The 14,512-nt window shown below is 37.0% G+C and overlaps 1 protein-coding gene across 2 annotated transcripts in view; it reads right to left on the minus strand.

Annotated features, from left to right (window-relative positions):
* The window catches only part of TMTC1 (transmembrane O-mannosyltransferase targeting cadherins 1), a 404,339-nt gene that overhangs the window by 22,721 nt on the left and 367,106 nt on the right, over nt 1-14,512 (minus strand). For both annotated transcript variants that reach the window (XM_036761095.1, XM_036761094.1), the window contains one exon: nt 8,572-8,674. In XM_036761095.1, the coding sequence (XP_036616990.1) occupies nt 8,572-8,674 (103 nt within the window). The remainder of the gene's footprint in view (nt 1-8,571; nt 8,675-14,512) is intronic.

Raw genomic sequence — 14,512 nt, forward strand, 5'->3', positions numbered from 1 at the left:
TTTGGAAGAGGACTTTGGCTGTTGGGAGTGATGAGAAACTAAAGGAAGTAACAAAGTCTAGGTTCAAATCAATAAGGGCCACAGCTGTATCAGATCTAAAACTATATATAAAACTATTTGTTACTGGCTAAGAAATAGAGTGGTGGATCAGTAGAATAGGTTAAGCACAGAAGACACAGTAGTCAATGATTATAGTAACCTAGTCTTTGATAAACCCAAAGACTCCTGCTTCTGGGATAAGAACTCACTATCTGACAAAAACTGCTGGGAAGACTGGAAAATAGAATGGCAGAAACTAGGCATGGACCAACATCTTGCACTGTATACCAAGATAAGGTCAAAATGGGTACATGATTTAGACATAAAGGGTGATACCATGAGCAAATTCAGAGAGCAAGGAATAGTTTGTCAGATCAATGAAGAAGGGAAGAATTTATGACCAAACAAGAGATAGAGAACATTATGAAAGGCAAAATGGATAACTTTAATTAGTTTTTCCTAAAGTACATAGAGAACTGAGTCAAATTTATAAGAATACAAGTCTTTTCCAAAATGATAAATTGTCAAAGGATATGAACAGACAGTTTTCAGATGAAGAAACTAAAGCTATTTAAAGTCATATGAAAAAAGCTCTAAATGATTATTGATAAGAGAAATGCAAATTAAAACAACCCTGAGGTACCACTTCACACCTATCAGATTAGCTAATATGAAAAAAAGGTAAATGATGAATGCTGGAGAAGTGGGAAAACTGGAGCACTAATGCATTGTTGGTGGAGTTATAAACTGAACCAACAACTCTGGAGAGGAATTTGTAACAGCAATACCACTGCTAGGTCTGTATCCTAAAGAGATCATAAAAATGGAAAAGGACCCACATGTTAAAAATATTTATATCAGTTCTTTTTGTAGTGGCAAAGAATTAGAAATTGAGGGGATGCCCATCAGTTGGGAAATGGCTAAACAAATTGTGGTATATGAATGTAATGGAATACTATTGTTCTATAAGAAATGATGAGCAGGCAAATTTCAGAAAAACTTGGAAAGACTTACAGGAACTGATGCTGAGTGAAGTGAGCAGAACCAGGAGAACACTGTACACAGCAACAACAACATTGTGCAATAACCAACTTTGACAGACTTGGCTCTTCAATGCAAAGAATCTAAGACAATTCCAAGAGACTCATGATAGAAAATGCTGTCCACATCCAGAGAAAGAATTATAGAGTCTGAATACAGGGAAGCATAATATTTTTTCTCTTTTTTTCCTTTTTTTCTTGTGTTTTTTCCCTTTAGTTCTGATTCTTCCTTCACAACATGAGTAATGTGGAAATATGTTTAATATAACTGTACATTTATAGCCTATATATTGCTTGCTTTCTTGGGGGGAAGGAGGTGGAGATAAGGAGAAAAATAATTGGAACTCAAAATCTTATAAAAGTGAATGTTGAAAAAAATAATAAAGTCATTATCTTCAAAAAACACCAACAAGGCCCAACACATTCAACTTTTTAAAAAATCTCTCCTAGATTTGTATCATCTTCAAATTAGATAATTATGGCATTTATGTCTTCATTAATATAACTGCTAAAAATGTAAAATGGCATAGGACAAAGAATGGGCTATGTAGTTTGAAAACCAGATACCTCCTCCCTTCAGGATCCATTATCAGTGAACACTGATTTATTAAATCAGGTATGAATCTATGTGACCATCCAGTCCACATTTCACTATTCTGTCCACCATGACAAAAGATCATAGCTTTAGAGCTGGCAGGAACCGTACAGGTTACTCAGTTCCACAAATGAGGAAACTGAAACCCAGAGAGTTTAAGTAATTTTTTCATAATGACATAATTGATAATACCTCAGGTTACCCAGATGGTAACTCCAGTACCAAGGAAGAGGCTGTGCACCAGAGATCCCAAACCCACACTAGTTAAGGCAATCAGACTTTTCCCTGCTCTTCCCTTTTGGGATGCTAAGACTATCAAGTCTCCCCTTTGAATTGGTGGGAAACCTTTTTGCTGTCTTTAGGAGTATTTCTCAGCAGTGAGGTAATCAAGAGTCATTGACTTGTATATGATGTGATGCTGGGGATGGGGAAGTTTCACAGCCAGCCTGGGTGAGGTCAGAGACCTCAGGGATCCAAATGGGATATAAATGAGGGGAGCTTGGTTTTTGACTTTTGGGATACACTCATGGAAGGAGCATTAAGATACTGGGCAAGCTGTAACTGCCCCCAGGCTTTGTAACCCAGATAGGTGTCAATGCTTCCCTGGTAACTATGAATTGTGATTTGAATTAGACAAGGTCTGTCTGTTGATGTTTGTAATTTGTTTGTATTTGCTTTGAAGTTCAGGTTGCTGGCTTTTCCTCCTGAACTAAGTGAATGATATTTGTATGTTGTATTAAAGTGAGATTGTTAACCCCTTAAAGTTACTTTCCTTAGTAAAGCAGATCAAAGAACCTGTGCTGGCAGCTCTTGTTGCTTGTCTTGTTGGGTCTTACACCCCACAACAGCTGCTACAACAAATTGTTGCTACAACACTGGACTACCTCTAGACACTTACTAGGGCACTGCAATGGGGTAGGTGTGAATTGGAAGCTTTGTCCCTACTACACAGTTCTGGGTCAGGGATCCAAGGTGAAGTGAGGTAGGGAACTAAGCAGGGACTAGTATAGGGAGGCCCTGGGCGAATACTGAGAAAGGAGGAAATTCAGAAGGAAGCAGCAGTGGTTTGGCTCAGACTCCAGGCTCAGAGCAGGGTCTTACTTCTAGCATCTAGACCAGGGTACAGAGGAATAATGAAGGCAGGAATGCCAGACCAAAGAGGAGCCTACAATTCTTCCACTCTGAATCATCAAAGCCATCTACCTACTTGATAGGGTGGAGTCCAGTAGCAATCAACTCTTACACGGACCCATACCCATGTCAGGAACTTGCAGAATTCAAACCAGAGGGATAGCAAACAGAGTTTGTCCTGGATCAGATCCCTTGGGGAGCAATGTCCCTGGGATTCTGTAATAATACGGCATTCAATACCCCAAGAAAATAGCAGCAGGACTAATCCAGCTCTTCCCTCCAGAGCTGGCAAAGCCCAGTTCTAACATTAAGTCTGAAATTAGGAAGTAGGCTGGAAGATTCCAAGCCTAGTGCTCTATCAACTGTGTCACTTAGCTGCCATACTATCAGGGAAGCAGGGTATAAAAGTACGGCAATAATAACAATGTAGATGATAATTGTCAAAATGCCTATGTAGTTCTGTATCGCAAAGTATACAAGACTCTCCACACAGAAGGTAGAAGAAGTAAACCATTTATTAAGACACCACAGAACCATATCCCATAACCAAATGCTCAGCTCCCACAGTTAGTCAATCCACTTCATCATAGCAAGGAACCCAAAACATTCCATACAGAATAGCACAACATGGAGCCTCACCATCCCAAAACCTCTCCAACCCCCTGCTGGGTCCTTCCCCAAAACAAACTCATAGTACAGCTAAGTCAGCCTGTTCAGTTCTAACAACCATAAGGGCAACCATTAGCAGCCATAATCTCTCTCTCTCTCTCTCTCTCTCTCTCTCTCTCTGTATTTGCTGTGAAATAACATCCTTTTCCTGTCAGGAAGCTTCTCCCACCACATATGACATAGGCTTCCTGTGACATAAGCAGGTCACATGGCCTATTAACGGGCGGGAAAGATCTTTAAATCTAATTGCTACTAAACAGGGACACTCAAACATAAGCAGAAGAGAATGACTCCAAATCACATATAAGCAATGCCTCAGAGAAAAACATGGCTTGAGCACAAACTCAACTACAATTTCTGAAAGATGTGAGGCAAGAGTCTTTTAAAAAGAGTTAAAAATTTTTATAAATAAAATGAGAATGCTTGAGAAGAAAACTTGAAATGAGAGCTGTGGAAGACAGAATTGGAAAGGGAATTAACAGGCTGGTACAAAACCTTGTCCAAGCAACAAATTCCTTGAAAATTAGAATGGGCCAAAGAGAAACCAATGACTCTACAAGGCAATAAGAAATATTGAAACAAAGTCACAAAACTTAATAAAAGGAATGTGTGGTATCTCAGCAGAAAGACCTGACCTACAAAACAGATCAAGAAGAAAAAATGTAAGAATCATTAGACTATCTAAACACCATGGTTAAGAAAGGAGCCTAGATATAACATTTCAAGAAATCTTAAAATTGCCCAGATCTCTTGGACCCAGAGGACAAAGTGGAAACAGAAAGAATCTATAGTCATCTCCCTAAAGAAACACCACAAGGAAAATTGCCAGGAACATCATAGCCTAAATCCAGAACTTCTAGGTCAAAGAAAAAAATTACTGCAAGCAGCACCAAAGAAATAATTAAATAACTAAGGCACTATAGCCAGCCACATGATTTAGCAGCCATTACTATAAAGAAGCAAAGAACTTGGAATACAATATTCAAGAAGGCAAAATTTATGAGCTTTCTGCCAAGAATACCTTACCCAGCAAAACTGAATATCATGCTAAAGGGGAAAAAATAGACATATGATGAAATAAAAAACTTCCAAGTATTCCTGATGAAAAGAACAGAGCTGTGGAGAAGCTTTGATGTTCAAACACAGGAATGAAGAACATGAAAAGGTAAATATAAATGAACAATTATAAAGGACTGAGTAAGGATAACTTGTGTACATTCAATTACAGGAAGATGATACATGTGTCCCCTCTTAATCCTACCATCATCAGGTTCCATAAAGTGAGTCCAATTAGATAAGGCCTAGGAGTAGTTCTGTTTTGTCTTAAAGATCTTAAGAAAAGAATGGAGGAAGAAGAATACACTGGGAGGGAAGAGGAAGAAAGCCTAGGGAACATTATCTCACCTAATCAGGTTGCGCAAGTAGACATGTATATAAACAATGAAAAGAGGGCAGGGGAGTAGCTGATATATGGACATTACTTTCATATAAACTGGTCAAAAGAAGGAACACACAATTAGATACAGAAATACATTTCATTCATGGAGGGAAAGTGAAAAGGGGGAGGGGAAATTAGAGGGAGAGTAGATGAAGGGAGTAATTAGTTCCAAGCAAAATAAACTCTAAGGATATACAAAAATATTTATAGCTCTTTTTGAGGTGGCAAAGAATGAGATGCTGAAGTTTTGTCATTGCTGTAGCTGTTTGGTCATGCCCGACTCTTTGTCATTTGGGGTTTTCTTGGCAAAGATACTGGGTAATTTGCCATTTCCTTCTCCAGCTCATTTTACAGATGAGGAAACTGAAGCAAACAGTGTTAAGTGACTTGCTCAGGGTCACACAGCTAGCAAGTATCTGAGGCCAGATTTGAACTCAAGAAGATGAGACTTTCACACTCCAGGACCAGCACTCTATCCGTTGTACCACCTAGGGATGTCCATACATTGCAGAATGGATAAACAAGTTATGGTATAAAAATGTGATGGAATACTATTGTGCAGAATGAACTCATCACAATAATGATCAATCATAATCCCAGAGGACTAATGTGGAAACATGCTGTCCATTTCCTGATGGAAAGGTGAGCAACTCAGAATACAAAATAAGACAAATATATTTCTTTGGTCATGATCAATATAGACATTTGTTTTAAGTGACTATAAATGTGTGTAATGGGGGAGACTGTGGTAGGAGGATGAGAAGACAGATCTTGACTGATAAAAACGTATGTTATAGACATATGAAAAAATGCTCTAAATCATTATTGATTAGAGAAATACAAATTGAAACAAGCTTGAGATATCACTTCATACGTAGATTGGCTAAAATGATTAAAGAGGAAATAATGACAGGGATATGAAAAATTAGGACACTAATTTATTGTTGGTGGAATTGTGAAGTTATCCAACCATTTTGGAGAACAATCTGGAAATGTACCCAAAGAGTTATTAAATTGCCCATACCACTGGTCAAAAGAAGGAACACACAGTTAGATACTCAGCAATCCGACTACTAGATCTATTTCCAAAGATGATTAGGGAAAAAGGAAAAGAACCTATACGTTCTAAAATATTTATAGCAACTCTCTTTGTGGTGGAAAAGAACTGGAAATTGTGGGGATGCTCATTAATTGGGGAGTGACTGAACAAGTTGTGGTATATGATTGTTATGGAATACTGCTTGTGCTATAAGAAATGATGAGCTTTGATGATGTTAGAAGAACATGGATTAATTTGAATGAAATAATGAAGAGCAAATTGAGCTGAACCAAGAGAACATTGTATATAATAATAGTAATATTGTTTTAAGAACAATTTTGGAGAAACTGAGTCATTTTGACTATTATAAATACCCAAATTAACTATAAAGGACATATGAAGGAGGAGGCTATCTATATCAAGAGAAAGAACTCATAAATAGAAGTATGTATAAAATGATTTCATGTGTGTGAGTGTTTGTGTGTGTGTGTGTGTGTGTGTGTATCTAATGGTAGTTTTTTCTAGGGTGAGAGGGGAAGGGAAGAAAAAAAAAAGAAAAAAAGAAATGTATATGACAACTTTATTATATATTTAATTAAAAATAAAATGAAAATTTTTAAAAAGAAAAATATGTATATAGCATTTCTGTGACCTATTATTCTAGCAGTTATAAAAGATGAAGAAACTACATTCATGATGAATCAACTGATCTCTTTACAGATGGTCAACCTAGACCAACTAGTATGAGAAGAGGCTGGGGTGAAAGAGCTAGCATAGAGAGTCGATGGGTATTGATTGACACGCTGAGTGCAAGAGGTGAACTGTACATGTGTGCCATTGTACAGGAGGCCACATACAAAAGTATCTCTGGCACACATCACTATTATATTTTGGGAACTGATCTGTAATTTCTTTATACTCCACTTTAGTGAAGATGCTACTTGTTAGGAAATAGGAATGGTTATAGTCTGAAAATAAAAAATATTTGTGAGTATTTCATATTGTCAAAAAAAAGAAAACTGCATTTTACTGCCACTACAAGGAGTAGTAGGAGTAACCTAACCTGATAGCTAATGAAAAACAAATAGAATTACTCTCATAAAGTTTCTTTTTATAAGTATTCACTATATGCTAACATTACATCATATTGCATGAAACATAAAGGAAACAAAGACTATCCATTCCTAGAATAGTTTGACTCTAAACAAGAAAAAGTGGGAAATGGGTTCTCTCTAACATCTGATATCTCAGAGTATTTCAATTATGATTATGCCATTTCTATAATGTACATCATATGAAAACAAAAATAATGTAGTCATGACTCGTTTGAGGTTTTGCTTCTACAGTAGAATTGAAGGATATTTCATCAATATAAAACAACCATTGTGGGTATTATGTGAAGTTAAGGGAAGACTACTTAACCCACTAAGTTAACAAAACTACTTCCTATATAATAGCTTCAGGGGATTTCTCTAAAGACAGAATTATGAGAACTGAACAAACTTGGCCCCACTAAGACTTAGAGAAATCACAGCCCCAAGGTACAATGTGGCTATTGACATTCCAAATTACTACCAAGCTCAGTGAATTTTATTTTTGAGATTTTTTTATGCAGCGCTGTCTTGGCCACAACTCCTCCAGGCATGACCAAGGGAATCAGGATGGATAGATGCCTGTTGGGTACATACAGGCAGGAATCTCCTAGTCTGTTTGACTCCCAGAGAGTTTTGCCTTGACCTTGGGACTGACAGAGGGGCTGACTTGAACTCATAAGCTAGTTCATTTGTTCCTTTTGGACTTGTGGGAGAAAATGACTAAAGGACTGAGAGAGGTGAAAACAGTGGAGGAACTGTTGCCATGGAAGCAGCACAGGGCTGGCCATGAAGTAGCTCATGTTGGCCTATAGACTTAAGGTGGAGTGAATGATTCATTCATGATTTATGATGGGGCAGAATCTGTGGTGCTTAAAAAGTCTGGGCTTTACACAACAGGTGGCAATCCTTCATTTCTCTTCTTCCTTTTGCTTTCCTTTCTTTGAAAGGGGCCTCAGAAGTGTTCCTCTGGGGCATGGTGAAGCTCATATTTATTTCTTAAAAGTTTGTTTACCTTTTCAGTGTTTAAATGTTTACTTTTTATCTTAAACTGGCAAATATGACAAAATTGCTAACCAATGACATTGCTAAATTATATGGATTATTGCTGGAATGCAGCATTGAGAGGAATGATGGGGAGTACCCTAAAAGGGGAGAGAGATAGATTTCAAATGACGGAATCAAAGAGAGTTGTTTAATTTTTATAATTTCCCTGGGCAGAAAGAATATCTATATCTATATCCATATCCACACCCACATCCACATCCATCTTCATATCTATATCTACATCAGAATTTCTCTAGGAAAGTGAATCTTCAACAATTCCTGGAACAGCAACTGGTTGGGCTAGCATTGAGGCAGAAACCCAACATTTTCCTATATTTGGTGTGAAAGGAAAGTCACTCTCCAGAGGAAATGGTCAAAGAAGGGGCTAGAGACAAAGTTACTGCCTTTTTAGGGAGATAAGTAAGATTAAGCTTGCTTGCTCTGCATACAGAAATACCACTACCACATTTATTCTTACTTACCAGTATCTACTAAAAAAACTCCATAGTTGTTGTGCAAGTCAGAACTCTCTGGACAATTCTTAATTCCGGTCTGATAAACTTCCTCAGCTTCCTGAAACAATTCCTTTAAAGAACAAAAACAGAAATTTTAAAAATATCAATATCAAAATTAGCATCATCAAAACACTTTGATGATATCTTACTTTGATTACACACTGGGCTGAGGAAATGACTTGGTTCTCATAAGCTGTGCCATCAGAGGGCAAGGTCTGTAAATTACCATTAAATTGGAAAAGTTTCAAACATGGTCTGGTAATAGAATATGTTTCTTCCCTGAAGGAAGTTTGAAGAGGCTTATCACTAGAAAATCTGTTATTACCAATGATGATTTTTTTGGCTATAGACACTGATGAAGACGACTACAGAAAGAGTATTGCATTTGGAACATGAATACCATGCTTTGATTATAGCTCTGCAATCTACTATGTGTACCACTTTGGAAAAATCACTTCAACTCTTTGGAACTCAGTTTCCTTATGGATGAAGTAGGAGACTTGGGTTGGGAGATCTCTTTACTTTCTAGATGTATCTAGAATGTGCTAAAGACTAGAGAGATCAGGGCCCATATCTAAAAATGATAAAAGAAAGAGGAAAATGTCCTATGTGTACAAAAAATATTTATAGTAGTTCTTTTTGTAGTGGGAAAGACTAATGAAAGTACCCATCAATTGGAGAATGGCTAAACAAATTACACCACATGAATGCAATGGAATACTAAGAAATGATGAAAGGGATAGTCTCAAAGAAACCTGGGAAGATATATCAACTGATGTAGAGCAAAGTGAGCAGAACCAGAACACTTTATATAACAATAATGCTATAAAAACAAATCCAAAAAAACCATTGAAAGTTTTAAGGACTTCAATAAGTGCAATAGCTAACCATGATTCCAGAGGACTCATGAAGAAGCATTCTACCCACATTTTGACAGAGTGCACAATGAGGCAATTTTTTTTATGTAGCCAATGTTGGAATTTGTCTTTCTTGATTATGTATATTTTAAAGGGTCTTGTTCTTGTTTTTTAATGGGTGGGGGAAATTTTATTATTATTAGTTTAAAAAAATTACAAGATGTTCATGTAATTTTAGTTTGGAAAATTTACTGACATTTTAAAAACTTTTCCTTTTCCCCAATTACATGTAAAATCATTTTTAACATTAGTTTTCTTTAAATTTTGAGTTCTAAATTCTCTCCTCCCTACCCCTCCCCTTCCTTGAGAATGCAAGCAATTTGATACACTATACATGTGATGTCATGCAAAACATATTTCCATGTTAAAGTTAAAGAAAATACAGACCAAAAAAACCTCAAGAAAAATAAAGTTTAAAAAGGTATGCTTTGCTCTGCATTCTGACTTTATCAGTTTTTTCTCTGAAGGTGAATAGCATTTTTCCTCAGAAGTCCTTTGGAATTGTCTTGGATCATTGTATTGCTGAGAATAGCTAAGTTATTCACAGTTGATCATCCTTACAATATTGCTATTACTATGTAAATGTTCTCCTGTTTCTGCTTACTTCACTTTGCATCAGTTCATGTAAGACCAAGTTTTTCTGAAGGTGTCCTGCTCATCATTTCTTATAGCATAATAATATTACATTACAATGATATACCACAACTTGTTCAGCCACTCCCCAATTGATAGGCATCCTCTTAGTTTCCAACATTTTGCCACCACAAAAAGAGCTGATATAAATATTTTTGTACATATGGGTCCTTTTCCTTTTTGTGGATCTCTTTGGGATACAGGCTTAGTAGTGGTATTGCTGGGTCAAAGGATTTTCAGGGTTTTATCTTGGGTATAGTTTGGACATACTTTGGCCATAGTTTCCAAATTCTCTCCAGAGTGGTTGAATTAGTTCACAACTTCACCAACAGTGCATCAGTGTCTAAATTTTTCCAAACCTCCTCCAACATTTATAATTTTCCTATTCTGTCATGTTAGCCAATCTGATAGGTGTGAGGTAGAATCTCAGAATTTTTAAATTTGCATTTCTATTAAACAATGGTGATTTCAAATATTTTTTCATATGACTGTAGATAGCTTTGATTTCTTCTTCTAAAAATTGCCGGTTCATATCCTTTGATCGTTTATCAATTGGAGAATGACTTGTATTCTTATAAATTTGACTCAATTTTCTATACATTTGAGAAATGAGGCTTTATCAGAGAAACTCACTATATAATTTTTCCCAGTTTTCTATTTCTTTCTAATCTTGGCTATAACTGGTTTTATTAGTGCAAATACTTTTTAATTTAATGTCATCAAAATTCCCTATTTTACATCCCATAATGCTCTCTATCTCTTATTTAGTCATAAATTCTTCCCTTATACATAAATCTTACAAGTAAGATATTATATGATCCCTAGTTTGCTTATTATATCACCCTTTATGTCTAAATCATTTACCCATTTTGACCTAACTTTTTTTGAGATATAAAGTACAAATTAAACCCACATCTATGTCACAAAGGAAAAAGAAGGATAGTATGACAGAGTGGAAAGGACACTGGACTTGGAATGAAGGACTCAGGTTTGAATCCTGATCTTAGTGAGTTGCTTAATCTAACATTTTTCTGATTTATAAAATAAGGCATCTGAATTCAAACAACTTTAAGGTCCTTTCTAACTACTTTAAATGCTGTGTCTTTAAAGTTCAGAAAAACCTAATATAAGCAAGTTTAAAAAGCCAAAGGCAACTGATTATTTATTGAACACCACAAGATACTGGCTCCATATTAGGATATAGAAGTTATCAGTTACTGAACTAAGAGATGAGATATTTGATCTCAGAGGGGTGACTTCCAAATGTCATTTTATCCATTAGTCTCAACTTCAGCTCCTACCATACATCCAAAAACAAGCATCTACAAGCAGAAATAAATAAAGGGAGATTATGTTTCTTTTGATTTTATCTGAACACTCTATGGTAGAAATGATAACATATGGCTGTCGGGCGGGTGAAACAAAAGAAATGAGGAAGGTGGCTAATCCACATGATGGATAACCATCTTCTGAATAATCATAAATTTACTATTCTACATACTATTTTTAAAAAGTTTATTTATATCTTTGCTTTTACATTGCCAATATTTTCCCCAAGATCTTTCCTCTTCCCCTTCCTGAGAGTCATTCTAGAGGTGAGGTGAGGTGAGATGAGGTGAGGAGAGACAGGGAGAGGGAGAGGGAGGGAGAGGGGGAGGGGAGAGGGAGAGGGAGAGAGAGAGAGAGAGAGAGAGAGAGAGAGAGAGAGAGAGAGAGAGAGAGAGAGAGATTTATCATGAGTGGTTGAATTAAGGGAAGTTTTTGTAAGGATGTGGGACACAGGTATATTTGTTGGTAGTAAAGAAGTAGCCAGTAGATAAGAGAGGAATAGAAGATAAGAAGAGAGAGTGTGTATGATGATTAAGAATGCAATCTGTTGAAGAAGATGAAATGGAACTAAGAGGTCATGTAGAGAAGTTTGTCTTGACAAGGAGAAAGGCTACCTCTTCATGAGAAACAAGAATAAAGGAGGAGATAGTGGGGAAAGATGCCTGAACAATGGGAGATGAGGAAGGAACAAGAAAGAATTCTCAGAGAATGACTTTTATTACTATTTTTTTTGGTAGAGTGTGAGGCAACATCTCTAAAACATACAGAGAACTGAATCATATTTATAGGAATACAAGTCATTCTCCAATTGATAAATGGTCAAAGGATATGAACAGGCAGTTTTCAGAGGAAGAAATTAAACATATCTATAGTCATATGAAAAAATGCTCTAAATCACTATTGATTAGAGAAATGCAAACCAAAACAACTCTCCTGCCAGATTGGCTAACATGACAAAACAGGAAAATCATAAGTGCTGGAGAAGATGTGGGAAAATAGGAGCACTGTTACATTGTTGATGGAATTGTGAGCTGATCCAACCATTCTGGAGAGCAATTTGGAACAATGCCCAAAGAGATATAAGATTGTACATACTCTTTGACCCAGCAATATCACTTCTGGGGCTATATCCCAAAGAGATCGCACAAGCGGAAAAGGGACCTGTATGTACAAAAATATTTATAGCAGCTCTTTTTTGTGGTGGCACAGAATTGGAAATCAAGGGGATGCCCATCAATTGGGGAATGGCTAAACAAGTTGTGGATATGAATATAATGGAATACTATTGTGCCATAAGAAATGAGGAGCAGATGGACTTCATTATAACCTGGAAAGATGTGATCTGATGCTGAGTGAGGGGAGCAGAACCAGAAGAACATCATACACAATTATAGACACACAGTATCTGTGACGACTAACTTTGATAGACTTGGCTCTTCTCAGCAATACAAGGTTCAAAGACAGCTCTAAAAGACTCATAATGCAAAAAGCTATCCACGTCCACAGAAAGAATTATGCAATATGAATGCAGATTGAGGTAAACCATTGTTTCAACAATCTGGCTAGCAGCTGCTGTGGCTGTGTAAAACCAACACAAGCCCAACAACAAGAATGCTGCAAGCCCAGGTCTTTTGATCTGCTTTACTAAGAAAAGCAACATTAAGGGGTTAACAATCTTACTTTAATCCAGCATACAAATATCATTCACTTAGTTCAGGAGAAAAAGCCAGCACCCTGAACTTCAGAGCAAATACAAACAAATTACAAACATACATTTATGAACAGATCAAATACAATTCATAGTTACCAAGGAACCATCAACATGTGAGTTCAGCCGGGAGCTCGACAAGGCCGGCGCCACTCCTGCTGTGGCTCAGAGCTCCAAAAAAAGAAAGCCAACCTCTGCGTTTATATATCTTGTTCAGGGTCAAAGGTGAGTCACACATGCGACTCACCCATGTGACCTAAAATCGTCACAAAAATGCGACTTAAACCCACGTGGTCTAAAAGCCTCTGATGTCACAAACATGTCACTCAAACCCATGTAAACTAGGCTTTCCCTTGAGGCAAGGAGGACATCAAGGACTTCTAATTGAAACAAAGGCCAAACTCTTCAAGGGTACTTGGTTGAATAGGTGCTAAGAGCCCATCTTGATTCCCAATACAACTATTCTCATCCTCTCTCTCTCTCTCTCTCTCTCTCTCTCTCTCTCTCTCTCTCTCCCCCTCCCTCCCTCTCTCCCTTCCTCCTTCTTTTTTGGTTTTGCTTCTTCTTTCTCATGATTAATTCCATTGGTTATAATTCTTCTTTACAACTTCACTATTGGGTAAATAAGTTTAATGCGAAGGTATATGTAGAACCTATATCAGATTGCATGCCATCTCGGGTGAGGGGGGCAGGGGAAGGGGGAGAAAATTTGGAACTCAAAAATCTGTGGAACTGAGTGTTGTAAACTAAAAATAAAAAATAAATTTAAAATAAGAGTATGAGGCAAGATCCTCAATTTAGACAGTGAGAAGGAAGAGTCTCTGTGGAAGGCTTGACCAGAGATGTGAAGACTTGTAATAGGAGCTTCAGTGGTTTCCCATTGCCTATAGGGTAAAACGTAGACATTTCTGTTTTTCCATAAAAAGCTCTTTACAGTTTGGCCCCAGTCTACCTTTTCCAAACTGATTATTCTACCTCAAACACCCTATGCTCAAGGCCAACTCACCTGATCAATGTTCATCTTACATGTCATTCCATATCCTACCTTTATACCTTTTCACAGGCTGTCCCTCATGTCTGAAACAACCTCCCTACTTATTTCTGTCTTTTGGACCCTCTTAGTCCCATCAAGTCTTAGCTCAGCTACCACCTCATTCAAGATTTTTATAAGTCCCCTAGTTGTTAGTGTCTCTCCCCTGCTCTTCATTTTGTATATATCTGTGTATATACTGTATCCTACCAGTAGAATAGAAAACAAGGAGTTTACTCCTTAAAGGCAAAAACTATACTTTAATTTGAACTCAGAGTTCATCAGTTCTTT

Source organism: Trichosurus vulpecula, chromosome 5 (assembly GCF_011100635.1).
Source record: "Trichosurus vulpecula isolate mTriVul1 chromosome 5, mTriVul1.pri, whole genome shotgun sequence".
Taxonomy (NCBI): domain Eukaryota; kingdom Metazoa; phylum Chordata; class Mammalia; order Diprotodontia; family Phalangeridae; genus Trichosurus; species Trichosurus vulpecula.